This window comes from Hyla sarda, chromosome 5 (genome assembly GCF_029499605.1).
Source record: "Hyla sarda isolate aHylSar1 chromosome 5, aHylSar1.hap1, whole genome shotgun sequence".
In the NCBI taxonomy this organism is placed as follows: domain Eukaryota; kingdom Metazoa; phylum Chordata; class Amphibia; order Anura; family Hylidae; genus Hyla; species Hyla sarda.
Genome location: NC_079193.1, coordinates 248,877,460 through 248,895,191, shown reverse-complemented (window position 1 = coordinate 248,895,191; position 17,732 = coordinate 248,877,460). Strand labels below are relative to the sequence as shown.

Genomic DNA, 17,732 nt, shown 5'->3' with positions numbered 1-17,732 from the left:
AATTTTAGACTAAGAAATCTGTGTTTTACGCCGATAAATATGGTAATACTGATCAGTGCTATGCCGTATGCATATCACTGAACAGTATTCGTAAATATCGGTGATCTTCTGCTCTGGTCTGCTGGAAGGCAGATCAGAGCAGAAGAAGGCGGCATAAAATGTATATACAAAAAAAAGGGAAAAAAAGGTTGTTCAGCTCACCACTTGCTGAGGGCATCAATGGATAGATGTGCGGTTGTCATGTGGTTTTCATGCGTTTTTTTGCAAGTGAGGTTTGGAGCACGGACCGTATCCCGGAAGATGCAGATCAAAGGGAGTGAAGGTGAGGGGTCCAGCTCACAAAAAAATAGGTAAAACTTTGCTTTTACTTCACATGGTTAAAAACATGGAACAAAAACCCCATGGGTATACTAACGCCGACGCGTTTCGAACTTGCTAGGAGTTCTTAGTCATGGCAGCCATGACTAAGAACTCCTAGCAAGTTCAAAACGCGTCGGCGTTCATTTTAGTATACCCATGGGGTTTTTGTTGTTTTCTTTTTGTTCCATGTTTTTAACCATGTGAAGTAAAAGCTAAGTTTTACCTATTTTTTTGTGAGCTGGACCCCTCACCTTCACTCCCTTTGATCGGCATAAAATGTAGCCGCACTGCTGCAGATGCCGTGATTTGTATTGATCACTGCATCTGAGGGGTTAATGGCAGACATCCGCGTGATCAGGGATGTCAGCCATTACCGGCAGGTCCCTGGTGCGCGAAGTACCGCCACATCAGGACGTAAAGTAAAATAAATAAAAATTAAGAAAACTTTTGGGCAATTGGCTTGGTCACTAAGGGAGTTAAAAGAATAAACAACAACATTTATCATTTCAAGTCTTCCATTTCGAGAAAAAACCTGGTAAGTACCTTTTTTTTCTGTGAAGATTTTCCTGATTTTAGTGACTCAAGAGTCAGCTGTGCATGAATGTGCTTCATCTTCTCGATACAGGTATCTATAAAGTGAGCTAGAAGAAGAGGTATAAACAACTTTATGAAAACCTAAATCTATAAATCCTTAGAAAGGTGCAATTTGTAGCTGTAAGGACATTCATATAATTTGAGATCACTAAAATTCTTAAAATGGGAAGGGTGGCACGCGTACTCCTAGGTGCACGCCACTGGTTGTGTGGGGGTACGCAATGCGTTGACAAATACAGGCCATGCATTGGCCAGTATTTGTCAGTGAAGAGCGGGGAACGGCCGCGGCAGCTCTCGGTAAAGCTCTCTTCTCCTCTGCGGCGACTTTACGGGAGCTGTGTGGTTGCCAGGCAGATGTTTGACGCCCCTTGACATTGCGTGGAGGTGCCGCACAGCGCAAAAGGACGTCACCCTTCTGTGTGGCCTGCCAAACAGGACTCTGGGAGCGCCGTATACCCTAACAGGTCGGGTAGTGTTTAAAAAAAAAAAGGCATTATGGCACAGGGGAATTAAAATGGAGGGGGGTAATGATTATCCCCCCTCCCCCTACTCCTCCATCTTAATCCTCTGTGCCATTATTCCCCCCACCATCTTTATGCCATTAAAGGGGTTGTGCGCTGCCCTGACTTTCGGAGCTCCGCTCACAGCGTCCGGAAGTTCATTACTTTTGTTCGCGGCCGCCCGGCGTGACGTCACGCCCGCCCCCTCTACCCATAGACTTTCGTAGAGGGGGCGGGCGAGAAGTCACACCCGGCGGCCGCTAACACGGAAGCCCGCACACAGCGTTCGGAGTACTGAACTTCCGGACACTGTGAGCGGAGCTCCAAAAGTCAGGGCAGCGCACAACCCCTTTAATCCCCCCTCTATCTTTATCCCCTTGTGCCATTATTCCCTCCTCCCGGTAATCTCTATTTTATAAGATGGCATGGTGTCTAACATCTGGTGTTCTCATTTTATTCTCCTTTAGTTAATGTCACAGTTATAAGGCTTTACCACTATGCAGACTTCAACAGAAGTAGTTGTGGTAACATCATCTTTAAAAAATGAATCCCAATCTCAGCAACATACAAGTAAAAAAAGTTTTTTTTGTGAGTATTTTAGCCACACGTATGGTGCACACCAGCTGTAGTGGATAATAAACCATGTGATTTTATTGACTTATGTAATGTAATCATTTGTATAGTCTCCTGAATAAATCACAACACAAAAGCTCACCTTGTAGACTGTATGCCTGGGCGCTTCTGCTGACAGCCAACAGAAGAATTAGACAATTCACAGAGAGCTGTTTTAGAGGGTCCTCTGATGATTTCTCTTCATGAGTCTACATTTAACATTAAGGTAATTCATTAAGATATTACATGGGTATATATAATTAAATATAACTATATAATATTATTAAAATGATACAAGCAAACTATTACAAATTGGTTACAAACTATAAAAATGGAAAATTCATTTCGGGTTGTTAATTAACGATTTAATTTCCAAAAGAAAAAAAAAAAGCTTTCAGAATTTCATGACTTGAAAATCCTTTGTGACGGGAGCCATAAAAGATGAATATCTCCCATGCCTGAACCCATAAGGCTCTTGCTGTGAGAAGGAAGAGACTTCCTGCCAACATATGTCAAAGAATTCTCCCACAGTATATATGACATGATTTTCACTTGTAAGACCATCTGCTTGGCCATTTCTGTAGTAAAACATGGTATACACTAGGATACTGGTACTGTATATAATAGAGAGCAAAGGAATTGGTCATTTTAGATAAGGCTATTTATTTGTTGATGTACATATAACAAACCTATCATATAATGCATACTTCATACAAAACAACACTAACCTGAAAAATTATCTTGCAAAGGCTACTTCCCATTCTGAGATTTCCATCTAAAAGAGAAGTGAGCGTTGTGTTTGATTCAGGTGGCTCATAAGGTTGCCGACTTCCTTCTTCTGCTAGAAGAACTGATAGAAATTGCAGGCTGGCTATGTACAGATTCAAATATTCCCCAGATAATGCTAAGCATTCAGAAATGGTGTCTAGATAAAAAATAAAGAAATAAAGAAATTAAACATCATAATAATAATAATAATAATAATAATAATAATTAACCATTCAGAAATTGTGTCTAGATGAAAAATTATAATAAATAATGACATAATAATAAGTGTCATTGTTTATTATTTTTATCTAGACACCATTTCTAAATGCTGATTATAATAATTATAATAACTATAATAAACAATATTTTTTTCTACAATATATATATATATATATATATATATATATATATATATATATATATATATATATATATATATATATATATAAAAATGTCAGCTTACTTCAAGCTGGTGCATAACAATCGGAACCACTTTAGATATCAGTAGACAAAGGCTGAAAACCAGCACCACAACTCATAGCCTAGACTTTCAGTAAGGACATTTTAAGTCTGAAATGTGCTAGTTAAATCCAACAAACATATTGAAGGAGATTTATCAAGCTTCGTAGTAGATTTTTTTTTTTGCGTGAAAAAAGTTGCACATACTTGTGCACGTGCGACTTTTCTATACATGCTGCGACTTTTTGATTTTTGCTTATTCCAAAGCACATTTCTGAAATCTGCTCACATTTTTTTTCTTTTTACTTTGCATTGGTCATGTATTTATCAAATGTGATAGTTGCTATTTATGAAGAATAAAAGTTGCATCTCTGTTTTAAAGTCTCATATATATTCCAGGTCCAACCTGGCTTACCGAAAGTGCATACGTCTGCAGAAAAGGACATTCCCCCCCCCCCCCCCCCTTTAACAACTGTTTTTGTTCTACATAAAACAAAGCTACTACATTAATGTTAATGGTCACTATAGAAAAAATGTATTATATAACTAATAACTATCAATTTTATGGTTGAAAATACACACTGCACATCTTGTTAATTTTAGGACACGTACATGCTGGCATACCCACTACATTTTAAAATTAATGTCGTGTTAAAATACTGTAGAATAAGGCACAAAATAATTGCAGAATTTTTACAGACTACGTAAATAACCCATATGTGGCACTAAAATTTTTCCTTAAAAAAAAAAGAAAGATCCATAGTAATACAGCTTCATGCACATTTTGGGGTGGGTAACATACAGAGGCTTTTTTTTTGGTTTTTTTTTGTGGCTTCACTATTGTTTATGTGCCTGTTGGTGCTGTGCTGTCTTCCTTCCTGACATAAACGCCAGCCTTAGCGCAGTGACGCAAGACTCCGCCCACCACGGCACAAAATGCGTGCTCAAAATTGAACAAAAAAGCCTCCAGAGTATGGTTATTCATGGTGTGGCATAATATATGTTTTTAATATTTTTTTAATTTCTGAGGAGGGTGGATGGGTTGTTGCGGGATAGTTGGAGTGCAGCTATTTAGTGCCAGGCAGGCCAGGCAGGGTGTCACCCAATTTGGTACACCCCCCTCCTTCCCAGTCACTTTCTAGCAATGCTAACTGGTAAAAGGGAAAATTTTTCTACTTAAAAAAAAAAAGATTTTTGAAGCGGGTTTCCAGGTGTTTGCTTACATGTGATTTATTTATCAAGGTCGTGCGACTATTTGATAAATAGGTCGCATGTAAGCAAAAAAAAAAAAAATTGTCATAAAAGCCATACGTTTGAAAAGAATGATAAATATCCTTCATAGAAATAAAATTACTAATAAACACATTCTCTATACTGATAAAGACTTATTGAAGAACACTTAAATGCCTTTTTTTTACCCCATAAGGACACAGCCCATTTTGACCTTAAAGGACAAGTCTCACAGTAAACAATTGTTCAGCTTTTAGTGCTGAAGGTAAAGTTATACAGGTTTGTAAATCACTTCCATTACCAATGCTGCTTAGACAGAAGAATGCAGATAAAGCTTGTTTCTGACAGGAAATTCAGCTGTTCCAGATTTTCATGACTTTCGACCCCCTATTCAGGCTGTTATCAGCAGCATCCAGGGGCCGTGACGTGACAATTACCCAGAAAACCCCTGTGCTGCAGAGAGCTGCCTGAGCTCGGCCTTAGCCCCTCCCATCTGATGAATATTCACACTGTCCTCCCTCTGTTCTGCAGTGATTGGCTGAGCAGCACTGCCTATATGCCGGCTGATTCACATCATAGTTCTCTCCCCTCTCCTTGCTAATGTTTTTACACTGATAACGGAGGAGAGGGGGGAGGGGAGGGAGCTGCCAGCGTAGGGCTGTCACACTGAGAATGGAGGGGAGGGAGAGTAGAATTGTCACACTGAGCACTGGGGAGAGAGGAGTGCAGGGCAGAGGAGGGGGGAGGTGATTGTGCCACTGTAAAGCTGTTTCATTGAGAGGAGGAGGGGGAGGGAGGGATTTTACAGTGTAAAACTGCAGCTTCAACTCCAGGGTCCCTCTCTCTGAGCACTGAGATTACATTTTGTTTCCTCGTGGCCACCCTGCTGTATAGGGATATGATTGGAGCTCAGTGTTATGTGGGAGTGACTAACATAAGTTAGGGGTGGTAACAAGCTCTCTGCTCAGGCAGCTGAGAGCAGGAAATGTGAGCAGTGCATGCAGGGAAATGTAGTCTCTGACATCACAGGCATAGCCACCATAACCAGGAAGTAACTGGAATTTATGAGCTGAATAGCCGGTGAATGGGGGGCGGAAAAAAAATCACAAACATGTCAGAGAGGTGGTAGGTGAATATACTATGGAATGGCTAGGTTTTTTTTTTTTCTTTGCTGCATGGGATATCTTCTTTAAGGACACAGGAAATTTTATTTTTGCATTTTTTTTATTCCTCCTTGCATTCTAAAAACTCTTTTATATTTCCATCCACAGACCCATATGGGGCTTATTTTTTGAATGACCAATTGTACTTTGTAATGATACCTTTTATTTTACCATAAAATGTACAGCAAAACAAAATAAATATTATTTGTATGGGGAAATTAAAATGAAAACTGCAATTTTGCACATTTCGGAGGGTTTCATTTTCACGCTGTATACTGTGCTGTAAAAATAACATGTTATTTTTATTATTTGGGTCAATACGATTAAAATGATACCCATGATTAAATTATTACAATTTTTTTTAAGCAGTACAATAATAGAAAAGTATGTAAAGTATGTTTAGAACTGCCCTATAACTTTCTAATTTTTTTGTATACAGGAATGTATAATATGCTCCGTGATTTGTAGTTTTTATCGGTACCACGATTGCATATATGTGATATAATTGTTTTTATTAATGTTTTTTGGAATATGAGGTGACAAAAAAAGCAGCAATTTTGGACTTATGTTTACGCCGTTCACCGTACGGAATAATTAACATAATATTTTGATAGTTCCTACATTTATGCACGCGGCAAATCCAAATATGTTTATTACTTGTTTTTTTTTTACACTTTTTGGGGGTAAAATGGGGAAAAAAGGGACTATTTACATTTTAGGGAGGGGATTTAAATTTTTTTTTTTTTTTTTTACTTTTTATGTCCCCATAGGGGACTATTTATAGCAATAATTTGATTGCTAACACTGCTCAGTGTTATCGGCAATCTTCTGTTCTGGTTTGAGATCGAGCAGAGCAGAAGACCCCAAGGAGATGGACGGAGGCAGGTAAGGGGACCTCCGTCCGCCATTCTGGATGATCGGATCCCCGCGGTAGCATTACAGGCGATCCGATCAGCCAATTTAACGCCCGCATTGCCGGCATTTGAGGAGTTAATAGCAGACATCATCGCAAACTCTGATGTCCGAGCATGACCCGAGCATCGCTCCAATGCTCGGTCATGTACAGGACATAAATGTACGTCCTGGTGCGCAAAGTACTGTCACATCAGGACGTACATTTACATCCTTGGTCGTTCCGGTGCTCGTGTCATGTCGCGTTAAGTACCAAAGCACCAGGACGTACATTTACGCCCTATGTCGTTAAGGGGTTAAATTACATGTTTTAGTGATCAAGTTGTTGGTTTCTAACTATTTCCAATTGGTACAAAATTCTAAATTAACTAATAATTTCTGAATGCTAACAGTCCGAATTCCATTGTTCATACAGATACATAGCCATAGAGGTAAAAGGGAATATTTGTAATCCTTGTGTTAGCTTTGTAGCAAATACCGACAGGTGATTAAACAAATTATACCTTTAGTGCTGCTGAATGCTTTTTAGAAAATAACATTTTTCTGTTTGCTGATGAACAGTTGAAGATGTAGTGTGGAGCTTCAACGACATACCTCTTCCCTCCCACCCCTGCCCTATTTTCTGCTGATTGAAATAGAGGTCTCTGTGCTGGAACCTTTCTGAAGGTTTACAGGCATAATAAAAACGGCTATTTTTTAGGTGTCTAAATGGCATTCAGCAGCACGGAGGGTATAATTTGTTTAATCCATCTTGCATTTTTTTTTTACCACTATTAATAAGTTGACAATTCAAGCTAATGAGTTGGCTCCAAATTATTGCTTCTATGATCCATGTGAATGTTGTAATTCATATTCTAAATCCTCTTAAAAGCAGCTTAGGCAAAATGGCTGACCCCATAATAATGTACAGAAAAGAAAAAAAAAACTATGATCAGAAAATTATAACACATAAGATGGGAATATTTATCAATATCTGGTTTCAATTAGTGAATAAATAAATAAATATATGGTAATAAATTGCCTTGCTTTTGTGTGTATTCACACACACAAGATCCTCTGCAGATTTGAAGCTGCAAAATCCGTAATTACGAATACGAAATTGCGGATTTAAGAAGGCAATTATTATGTATTTTTGATCCACAACTTCAAATGCCCAGTGGATATGGGGTGTGTGACTACACCCTTAACCCCTTAAGGACCAAGGGCGTACAGGTACGCCCTTGGTCCTGCTCTCCTGATATAACACGGGGTTACACAGTAACCCCGCGTCATATTATGGCGGGCCCGGCGTCATAGTGAAGCCGGGACCCGCCTCTAATAGCGCGCAGCGCCGATCGCGGCGCCGCGCGCTATTAACCCTTTAGCCGCGCGCTCAGAGCTGAGCCGCGCGGCTAAAAGTGAAAGTGAAAGTGGCCGGCTAGCTCAGTCGGGCTGTTCGGGATAGCCGCGGCTAATCGCGGCATCCCGAACAGCTGACAGGACAGCGGGAGGGCCCCTACCTGCCTCCTCGCTGTCTGATCGCCGAATGACTGCTCAGTGCCTGAGATCCAGGCATGAGCAGTCATGCGGCAGAATCGTTGATCACTGGTTTCTTATGAGAAACCAGTGATCAATGATAAAGATCAGTGTGTGCAGTGTTATAGGTCCCTATGGGAGCTATAACACTGCAAAAAAAAAAAGTGAATAAAGATCATTTAACTCCTCCCCTATTAAAAGTTTGAATCACCCCCCTTTTCCAATAAAAAAAAAAGTGTATATAAAAATAAAAATAAACATATATGGTATCACCGCGTGCGGAAAGGTCCGAATTATAAAAATATATCATTAATTAAACCGCTCGGTCAATGGCGTGCGCGCAAAAAAATTCAAAAGTCCAAAATAGTGCATTTTTGGGCACTTTTTATATCATTTAAAAATGAATAAAAAGATCAATAAGTCCTGTCAATGCAAAAATGGTACCGTTAAAAACTTCAGATCACGGCGCAAAAAATGAGCCCTCATACCGCCTCATACACGGAAAAATAAAAAAGTTATAGGGGTCAGAAGATGACAATTTTAAACGTATTAATTTTCCTGCATGTAGTTATGATTTTTCCAGAAGTCCGACAAAATCAAACCTATATAAGTAGGGTATCATTTTAATCCTATGGACCTACAGAATAAAGATCAGGTGTCATTTTTACCGAAAAATGGACTACGTAGAAACAGAAGCCCCCAAAAGTTATAAAACGGCGTTTTTTTCCAATTTTGTCGCACAATGATTTTTTTTTCCGTTTCACCATAGATTTTTGGGCAAAATGACTGACGTCATTACAAAGTAGAATTGGTGGCGCAAAAAATAAGCCATCATAAGGATTTTTAGGTGCAAAATTGAAAGAGTTATGATTTTTTAAAGGCAAGGAGCAAAAAACGAAAATGCAAAAAACAGAAAAACCCCCGGGGTTAAGGACGCAGGGCGTATCAATACGCCCCCGTTTCCGAGTCCTTAAGGACTCGGGCTCGCCGGGCAGGGACTGGGATGCCTGCTGATATCGTTCATCAGGCATCCCGGCATATCGCCCAGGGGGGTCCTGAGGTCAATTCAGATCGGCGATTTGCGGCTATTCCGGGTCAATAGGGTCTCTGGTGACCTGGTCACCCAGAAAAAAAAGGGTGAATGGGGCTGTCCGAGACAGCCCCCTTACCCAGCAGGAGTGAGGTGGCACGGCTGCGGCCTCACGATAACGTGATTGAACGGTCGGAATGACCGACCAATCACGGACCTGCTGGGTGGTGATCGGGACGGAGATCGGCGCCGGCCTCCTACCTTGCCCTGGTCCGGCGGGGGTCCCCTCAGGATCGGTGGCGGCGGCAGCAGCAGGATACAGCAGGAGGTGAGGCCTGTTCACCTCCTGCTGTTGCTTTGCAACAACTCTCAACATGCACAGCCAAAGGGCATGCTGGGAGTTGTAGTTTTGCAACAGATGGAGTTCGAACTACAACTCCCAGCATGCCCTTTGGTAGTCTGTGCATACTGGGGATTGTAGTTATGTAACAGCTGGAGGCACATTTTTTCTATGAAAAAGTGTGCATCCAGCTGTTGCACAACTACAACTCCCAACATGCACAGCCTACCAAATGGTATGCTAGGAGTTGTAGCAGTGTGCCTCCAGCTGTTGCAAAACTACAACTCTCAGCATGCCCTTCGGCTGTCAATGCATGCTGACTGTTGCAGTTTTGCAATAGCTGGAGACACATTGGTTGTGAAAAAGAGTTTGTTACCTAACTCAGTGTTTTGCAACCAGTGTGCCTCCAGCTGTTGCAAAAATACAACTCTCAGCATGCACTGAGAGACTGTACATGCTGGGAGTTCTAGTTTTGCAACAGCTGGAGGCACACTGGTTGCGAATCACTGATTAAAGTAAACTCTCAGTGTTTCGCAACCAATGTGCCTCCAGCTGTTGCATAAGTACAGCAAGTTTTCCGCCGCAGCTCAAACTCTTTAAACCTTTGCCCGTGTGAATGTACCCTTAAAACACTACACTACACAAAATAAAAAGTAAAACACTACATACCCCAACACAGTCTCCACCCCCACCCCCAATAAAATAAAAAAAGGCTTATACGGCACTGTTTCCAAAACATAGCCTCCAGCTGTTGAAAATCAACAACTAACAGTATTGCTGGAAAGCCATTGACTGTCAAGGCATGCTGGGAGTTTTGAAACATCTGGAGACACCCTGTTTGGGAAACACTGCCGTCGGGTATGTTTGTGGCGGATTCAAATCCCCAATTTAGGCCTCAAATGCGTATGGCGCTCTCTCGCGTCGGAGCTCTGTCGTATTTCAAGGAAACATTTTATGGCCACATATGGGGTATCTCCGTACTTGGGAGAAATTGTGTTACAAATTTTGGGGGTCTTTTTCTCCTTTTACCCCTTATGAAAAGGTAAAGTTGGGGTCTACACCTTTTTTTTTATTTTTTAACACTAACATGCTGGTGTTGCCCCATACTTTTAATTTTAAGAAGCGGTAAAAGGAAAATAAAACACCCCCAAATTTACCCCAGTAATACCCCATATGTGGGCGTAAAATGCTCTGCGGGCACACAACATGGCTCAGAAGTGAGAGCGTTCCATGTACATTTGAGGTCTAAATTGGTGATTTGCACAGGGGTGGCTGATTTTAAAGCAGTTCTGACAAACGCAAAACAATACCCACATGTGACCCCATTTTGGAAACTACACCCCTCACACAATGTAACAAGGGTTATAGTGAGCCTAAACACCCCCGCAGGCGTTTGACAAATTTTCGTTTTTTTCACTAAAATGCTGGTGTTACCCTACATTTTCATTTTCACAAGGGAGAATAGGAAAAAAAAGCCCCCCAAAATTTGTAACACCATTTTTTCTGAGTAAGAACATACCCCATGTGTGGATATAAAGTGCTCTGTGGGCGCACTACAATGCTCAGAAGAAAAGGCACGCCATTGGGCTTTCGGCAAGAGAAGGTGTCTGAAATTGAAGGTGTCTGAAATTGTTTACAAAGCCCCCATAGTGCCAGGACAGTGAACCCCCTACATGTGAAAATTTTGGAAACTACACCCCTCACATAATGTAATAAGGGGTACAGTGAGCATTTATGCCCCACAGGTGTCTGACAGATTTTTGGAACAGTGGTCCGTGAAAATGAAAAATTTTATTTTTCATTTGCACAGCCCACTGTTCCAAAGATCTGTCAAATGCCAGTGGGATGTAAATGTTCACTGCTCCCCTTATTAAATTATGTGAGGGGTGTAGTTTCCAAAATGGGGTCAAATGTGTGTGTGGTGGGGGGGGGGGGGTCCACTGTTCTGGCACCATGGGGGGCTTTGTAAACACACATGGCCTCCCACTTCTATTCCAACCAAATTATCTCACCAAAAAGCTCAATGGTGCTCCTCTTCTTCTGACCGAGCATTGTAGTTCACCCGCAGAGAACTTTACCTCCACATATGGGGTATTTCCATACTCAGAAGGAATGGGGTAACAAATTTTGGGAGGCTTTTTCTCCAATGTGAAAATGAAAAATTTGGGCTAACACCAGCATTTTTGTGAAAAAAAATCTAATTTTTCATTTTCACGTCCAACTTAAGCAGAAATTTGTCAAGCTTCTGTGAGGTGTTAAGGCTGACTGTAGCCCTTGTTACGTTCCTTGAGGGGTGTAGTTTCCAAAATAGTATGCCATGTGTTTTTTTTTTTTTTTTTTGCTGTTCTGGCACCATATGGGCATCCTAAATGCGACATGACCCCCAAAATACAATTTCAGCAAAATTTGCTTTCAAAAAGCCAAATGTGAGCATTTACATACTCAGAAGAGATGGGGTTACAAATTTTAGGGGGCATTTTCTCCTATAAGCCCTTGTAAATGTAATGTAAATGTAAAATTTGGGGGAAAACCAGCATTTTAGTGAAAAAAAAAAATCATTTACACATCCGACTTTAACGAAAAGTCATCAAATACCTGTGGGGTTTTAAGGCTGAGCGGACCCCTTGTAAGGCTGGGTTTACACCACGTTTTTCAAATACGGTAACCGTATACGGTTTTCTGCAAAAAAACGTATACGACCGTATCCGAAACCGTATGCATAGAGAATGCATTGTAAACCGTATTTCAAATGTTGTGTACGGTTGCATCAGTTTTGCCTCGGATACGGTTTTGCCGATTTTTCAACAGTAGGCAAAAACGCTGTTGACCACGTTTTTGCCTCCAGTTGGAAAACCGTATGCGAACCGTATGCGGTTCTTTTAACATTGTTGTCTATGAGAACTGTACACAGAATTTCAGAATACGGTTGGACACGGTTTTTCTAATCCGTTTTAGGAGTTGAAACATGCAGATCTTTCTAGAATTCATCCCAGACATCCCACTCCCACATCCGTTGGTATTTCAATAGAACAATAGTAACTTTATTAAATTGCTGGAAAACTAATTCCAACAAAATAGCAAAACCATTGGCAAAAATGGATGCAAACGGATAGAACCGTACATACGTTTTGGAACCGTATATGGGAAAAAAAACGTATACGTTTTAATTTGGAGTCATACGGTTGTATACGGTTTTTGCCATACTTATTTATAGTGGAAAACCGTATACGGTAACCATATTTGAAAAATGTGGTGTGAACCCAGCCTTACGCTCCTTGAGGGGTGTAGTTTCCAAAATAGTATGCTATGTGGGGGGGGTTTTCTGCTGTTCTGGCGCCATAGGGGCTTCCTAAATGTGACATGCCCCCCAAAAACCATTTAAAAAAAAACTCACTCTCCAAAATCCCATTGTTGCTCCTTCCCTTCTGAGCTTTGTAGTGCACCCACAGAGCACTTGACATCCACATATGAGGTATTTCCTTACTCGAGAGAAATTGGGTTACAAATTATTTTTTTTCTCCTTTTACCCCTTGTAAAATTTCAAAAACTGAGTCTACAAGAACATGCGAGTGTAAAAAATGAAGATTTAGAATTTTCTCCTTTACCTTGCTGCTATTCCTGTGAAACACCTAAAGGGTTAACATACTTTATGAATGTCATTTTGAATACTTTGGGGGGTGCAGTTTTTATAATGGGGTAATTTATGGGGTATTTATAATGAGAAGACCCCTCAAATCCACTTCAAAACTGAACTGGTCCCTGAAAAATTCAGATTTTGAAAATTTTGTGGAAAAATTGCGTCTGAAATTTGAAGCCCTCTGATGTCTTCCAAAAGTAAAAACATGTAAAATTCATGATGCAAATATAAAGTAGACATATTGTATATGTATTTATTTGGAATGTCTATTTTCCTTACAAGCAGAGAGTTTCAAAGTTAGAAAAATGCTAAATTTTCTACATTTTCATGAAATTTGGGGATTTTTCACCAAGAAAGGATGCAAGTAATGATGAAAATTTACCACTGTGTTAAAGTAGAGTATGTCACGAAAAAAAAAACTCTCTCGGAATCAGAATAATCGGTAAAAGCATCCCAGAGTTATTAATGCATAAAAGTGACAGTGGTCAGAATTGTAAAAAAAAGGGTTGAGTCCGTATTCCAGGCCAAAACTTTTTTTATATAGCAACTGGCTCAGGAAAGTTAAACAGATTTGTAAATTACTTCTATTAAAAAATCTTAATCCTTCCAATAGTTATTAGCTTCTGAAGTTGAGTTGTTGTTTTCTTGTTGTACCTGCACTCTGATGACTCACGTCCCGGGAGCTGTGCAGTTCCTATGGGGATATTCTTCCATCATACACAGCTCCCGGCACATGACATCATCATTGAGCAGTTAAACAGAAAACTTCAGAAGCTAATAACTATTGGAAGGATTAAGATCTTTTAATAGAAGTAATTTACAAATCTGTTTAACTTTCCGGAGCCAGTTGATATATATAAAAAAATAAATATATAAAAAAGGTTTTGCCTGGAATACCCCTTTAAAGTGAAAAAGGGCTCAGTCCTTAAAAGGTTAAAAATAATTTTTTATGTTATTAAAAACTTACCATACAATGCAATCCCATACTTTGACAAGGCTGCTGTTATGGCATAGATAACACCTGGTCCATTTTTTCTTAGCAAGATGGTTAAAAATGAAAATATGTCTGTCCATGACTGATAAATTGCAGCTTTTATCTCAATGTCTAAAATAATAATAATACATATATAAATATATTATAAAAGAGGGATTATTCCTGCAATGACAACTTTGGGAAAGATTTGAAGAAATGCATACAAGATGTGGCAAACAACTTTAACATAACAAAAGGTTTTTAATTGTAGAGCCAATACTACAAAATAATCTCTTACATATACCATATACATGTATACATGGACTGGACAGACATTGAAAGGTTGGACGAACTGCAATAAAGAAAAAAAAATAAAGGAAACATCACCCCACAATACTGAAAAATATGAGTCCATCCAAAAAGACACCTATAGAGTTGTGTATGTTGACTGTCTAAATGCAACTCATACCTATAAAACATACCCCGTATATACTCGAGTATAAGCCGACCCGAGTATAAGCAGAGACCCCTAATTTCAACCCAAAATCCCAGGAAAAGTTATTGACTCGAGTATAAGCCTAGGGTGGGAAATACCTCATCCCCCCCTGTCATCATCCAGACCCGTCATTAACATCCTCATCATCATTCCCTTGTCATCATCCCACACATCCCCCCTTCATCATCCCCTTGTCATCATCCCACACATCCCCTTATCATCCCACACATCCCCCCTTCATCATCCCCTTGTCATCATCCCACACATCCCCTTATCATCCCACACATCCCCCCTTCATCATCCCCTTGTCATCATCCCACACATCCCCCCTTCATCATCCCCTTGTCATCATCCCACACATCCCCTTATCCCACACATCCCCCCTTCATCATCCCCTTGTCATCATCCCACACATCCCCCCTTCATCATCCCCTTGTCATCATCCCACACATCCCCTTATCATCCCACACATCCCCCCTTCATCATTCCCTTGTCATCATCCCACACATCCCCTTATCATCCCACACATCCCCCCTTCATCATCCCCTTGTCATCATCCCACACATCCCCCCTTCATCATCCCCTTGTCATCATCCCACACATCCCCTTATCCCACACATCCCCCCTTCATCATCCCCTTGTCATCATCCCACACATCCCCTTATCCCACACATCCCCCCTTCATCATCCCCTTGTCATCATCCCACACATCCCCCCTTCATCATCCCCTTGTCATCATCCCACACATCCCCTTATCCCACACATCCCCCCTTCATCATCCCCTTGTAATCATCCCACACCCCCCCCTTCATCATCCCCACCCCCCTTCATCATCCCCACACCCCCCCCCCCCTTCATCATCCTCTTCTCATCATTCGCCCTCAGTGGTCTTCAACCTGCGGACCTCCAGAGGTTTCAAAACTACAACTCCCAGCAAGCCCGGACAGCCGATGGCTGCCCGGGCTTGCTGGGAGTTGTAGTTTTGAAACCTCCGGAGGTCCGCAGGTTGAAGACCACTGCGGCCTTCAACATGCGGACCTCCAGAGGTTTCAAAACTACAACTCCCAGCAAGCCCGGGCAGCCATCGGCTGTCTGGGCTTGCTGGGAGTTGTAGTTTTGAAACCTCCGGAGGTCCGCAGGTTGAAGACCACTGCGGCCTTCAACATCATCCAGCCCCCTCTCACCCCCTTTAGTTCTGAGTACTCACCTCCGCTCGGCGCTGGTCCGGTCCTGCAGGGCTGTCCGGTAAGGAGGTGGTCCGGTGAGGAGGTGGTCCGGGCTGCTATCTTCACCGGGGGCGCCTCTTCTCCGCGCTTCCGGCCCGGAATAGAGCCGTTGCCTAGACAACGACGCATCTGCGTCGTTGTCAAGGCAACGTGACTATTCAGAGGCCGGGCCCGAAGCGCTTAGAAGAGGCCTCCCCGGTGAAGATAGCAGCCCGGACCACCTCCTCACCGGACCACCTCCTTACCGGACAGCCCTGCAGGACTGGACCAGCGCCGAGCGGAGGTGAGTACTCAGAACTAAAGGGGGTGAGAGGGGGCTGGATGATGTTGAAGGCCGCAGTGGTCTTCAACCTGCGGACCTCCGGAGGTTTCAAAACTACAACTCCCAGCAAGCCCGGACAGCCGATGGCTGCCCTGGCTTGCTGGGAGTTGTAGTTTTGAAACCTCTGGAAGTCCGCAGGTTGAAGACCACTGCGGGTGGGGGAGTTCACTCGAGTATAAGCCGAGGGGGGTGTTTTCAGCACGAAAAATTGTGCTGAAAAACTCGGCTTATACTCGAGTATATACGGTAATTGTGCAATTCATTGTAAATGCAAGTAAAAGCAATGTATTTTGATCAGTTACCTATGTAAACTGCCGCTTAGGAACCAGCATGTAAGGGTTATATTATACATACTTACATATACAATATTTTATAGTTGCCATTTATTCATGAGCCATAATATTTGTATCACTACGGCCCCATTCACATTTTGTCCGCTGCCACCTGCATATTTAGAGATACTGTCAAAAAGGTATGCCAACTTCTACCACAGTGTGGCACACGGATTATAAAAGTATTTATTTCTATATGAAAGCCAGAAAATGTGTTTGGAGGGGATAAACTCCCCTCTTCCTTAGGGGATCGACTTAAAGGGGTACTCCGGTGGAAAACTTTTTGTTTTTAAATCAACTGGTGCCAGAAAGTTAAACAGATTTGTAAATTGCTTCTATTTAAAAAAAATTGTAATCCTTCCAGTACTTATTAGCTGCTGAATACTACAGAGGAAATTCTTTTCTTTTTGGAACATAGAGCTCTCTGCTGACACCTATGTCCATTTTAAGAACTGCAACAAAGATGTGGTCTCAAATGGCTGGAAGTGCTCAACTCCAAATGCAGTTGTGCATTTATACTGGGGGAGCAGATCCTGCGCTTGCAGTCCGTTGCTAGGGGCGATCCCCAGCATAAAAATGCATACAATGGAGGATGCCTGCAGCGGACTACAAGTGCCACAATAGAATCCTACACCAGATAAACGGTGTGGATGTGCAACAATTAGAATAATACAGGGATTTAGGTGCACTACTGTGGTTGGTGTAAACAAATGACATTGGCTATCCCTCAACACTGATGTTAAAATTGAGACATTAGTCAGTATATCCTTATATGAAGGGCACACCAGAGCCCGCACACCAATGCCAAGGTTTCTCAAGTGGCGCGGGACCTAACACTAAACCTACCTGTGCATAATAAGCAAAACCAGGAGCCAGTGGGCAATTATGGCAGCATTAGGCCGACTCACAGCCTCCTCCCAGATACCCTCCAGTGTGGCTGAGCACAGATACAACTGCATTTGGGGTTGAGTACCTCCAGTCATTTGAGACCACATCATTGTTGCTGTTTAAACTTTATACTTGGAGGTGAGTAAACTCCACATGTAATGCGCCTTGAACATCTTCCAGGCAGCATTAAGATGCACATATGAGGTCATGCAGCTATATCAGCCAACTTGGGTGGGGCTTATAGTCTGCCTCCCTCCTCCCATTGTATGTGTGCTCAGCCACACTGGAGGGTATCTGGGAGGAGGCTGTGAGTCGGCCTAATGCTGCTGTAATTGCCCACTGGCCCCTGGTTTTGCTTATCACGCACAGTTAGGT

General features: G+C 41.8%; 1 protein-coding gene across 2 annotated transcripts in view; it reads right to left on the bottom strand.

Annotated features, from left to right (window-relative positions):
• Positions 1 to 17,732, bottom strand: part of RTTN (rotatin) — a 259,753-nt gene that overhangs the window by 32,827 nt on the left and 209,194 nt on the right. Inside the window, exons 40-43 of one of the 2 annotated variants that reach the window (XR_008844181.1) lie at positions 14,088 to 14,225; positions 2,795 to 2,991; positions 2,170 to 2,275; positions 905 to 1,001 (exon numbers count right to left, since the gene is read on the bottom strand). Coding sequence is in view for 1 of the 2 variants with exons in the window: in XM_056521457.1 (XP_056377432.1) it covers positions 904 to 1,001; positions 2,170 to 2,275; positions 2,795 to 2,991; positions 14,088 to 14,225 (539 nt within the window). In the remaining variant the exon portion in view is untranslated. Of the gene's footprint in view, positions 1 to 903; positions 1,002 to 2,169; positions 2,276 to 2,794; positions 2,992 to 14,087; positions 14,226 to 17,732 lie in introns of both variants that reach the window. The other variant, XM_056521457.1, reaches the window with a different exon arrangement.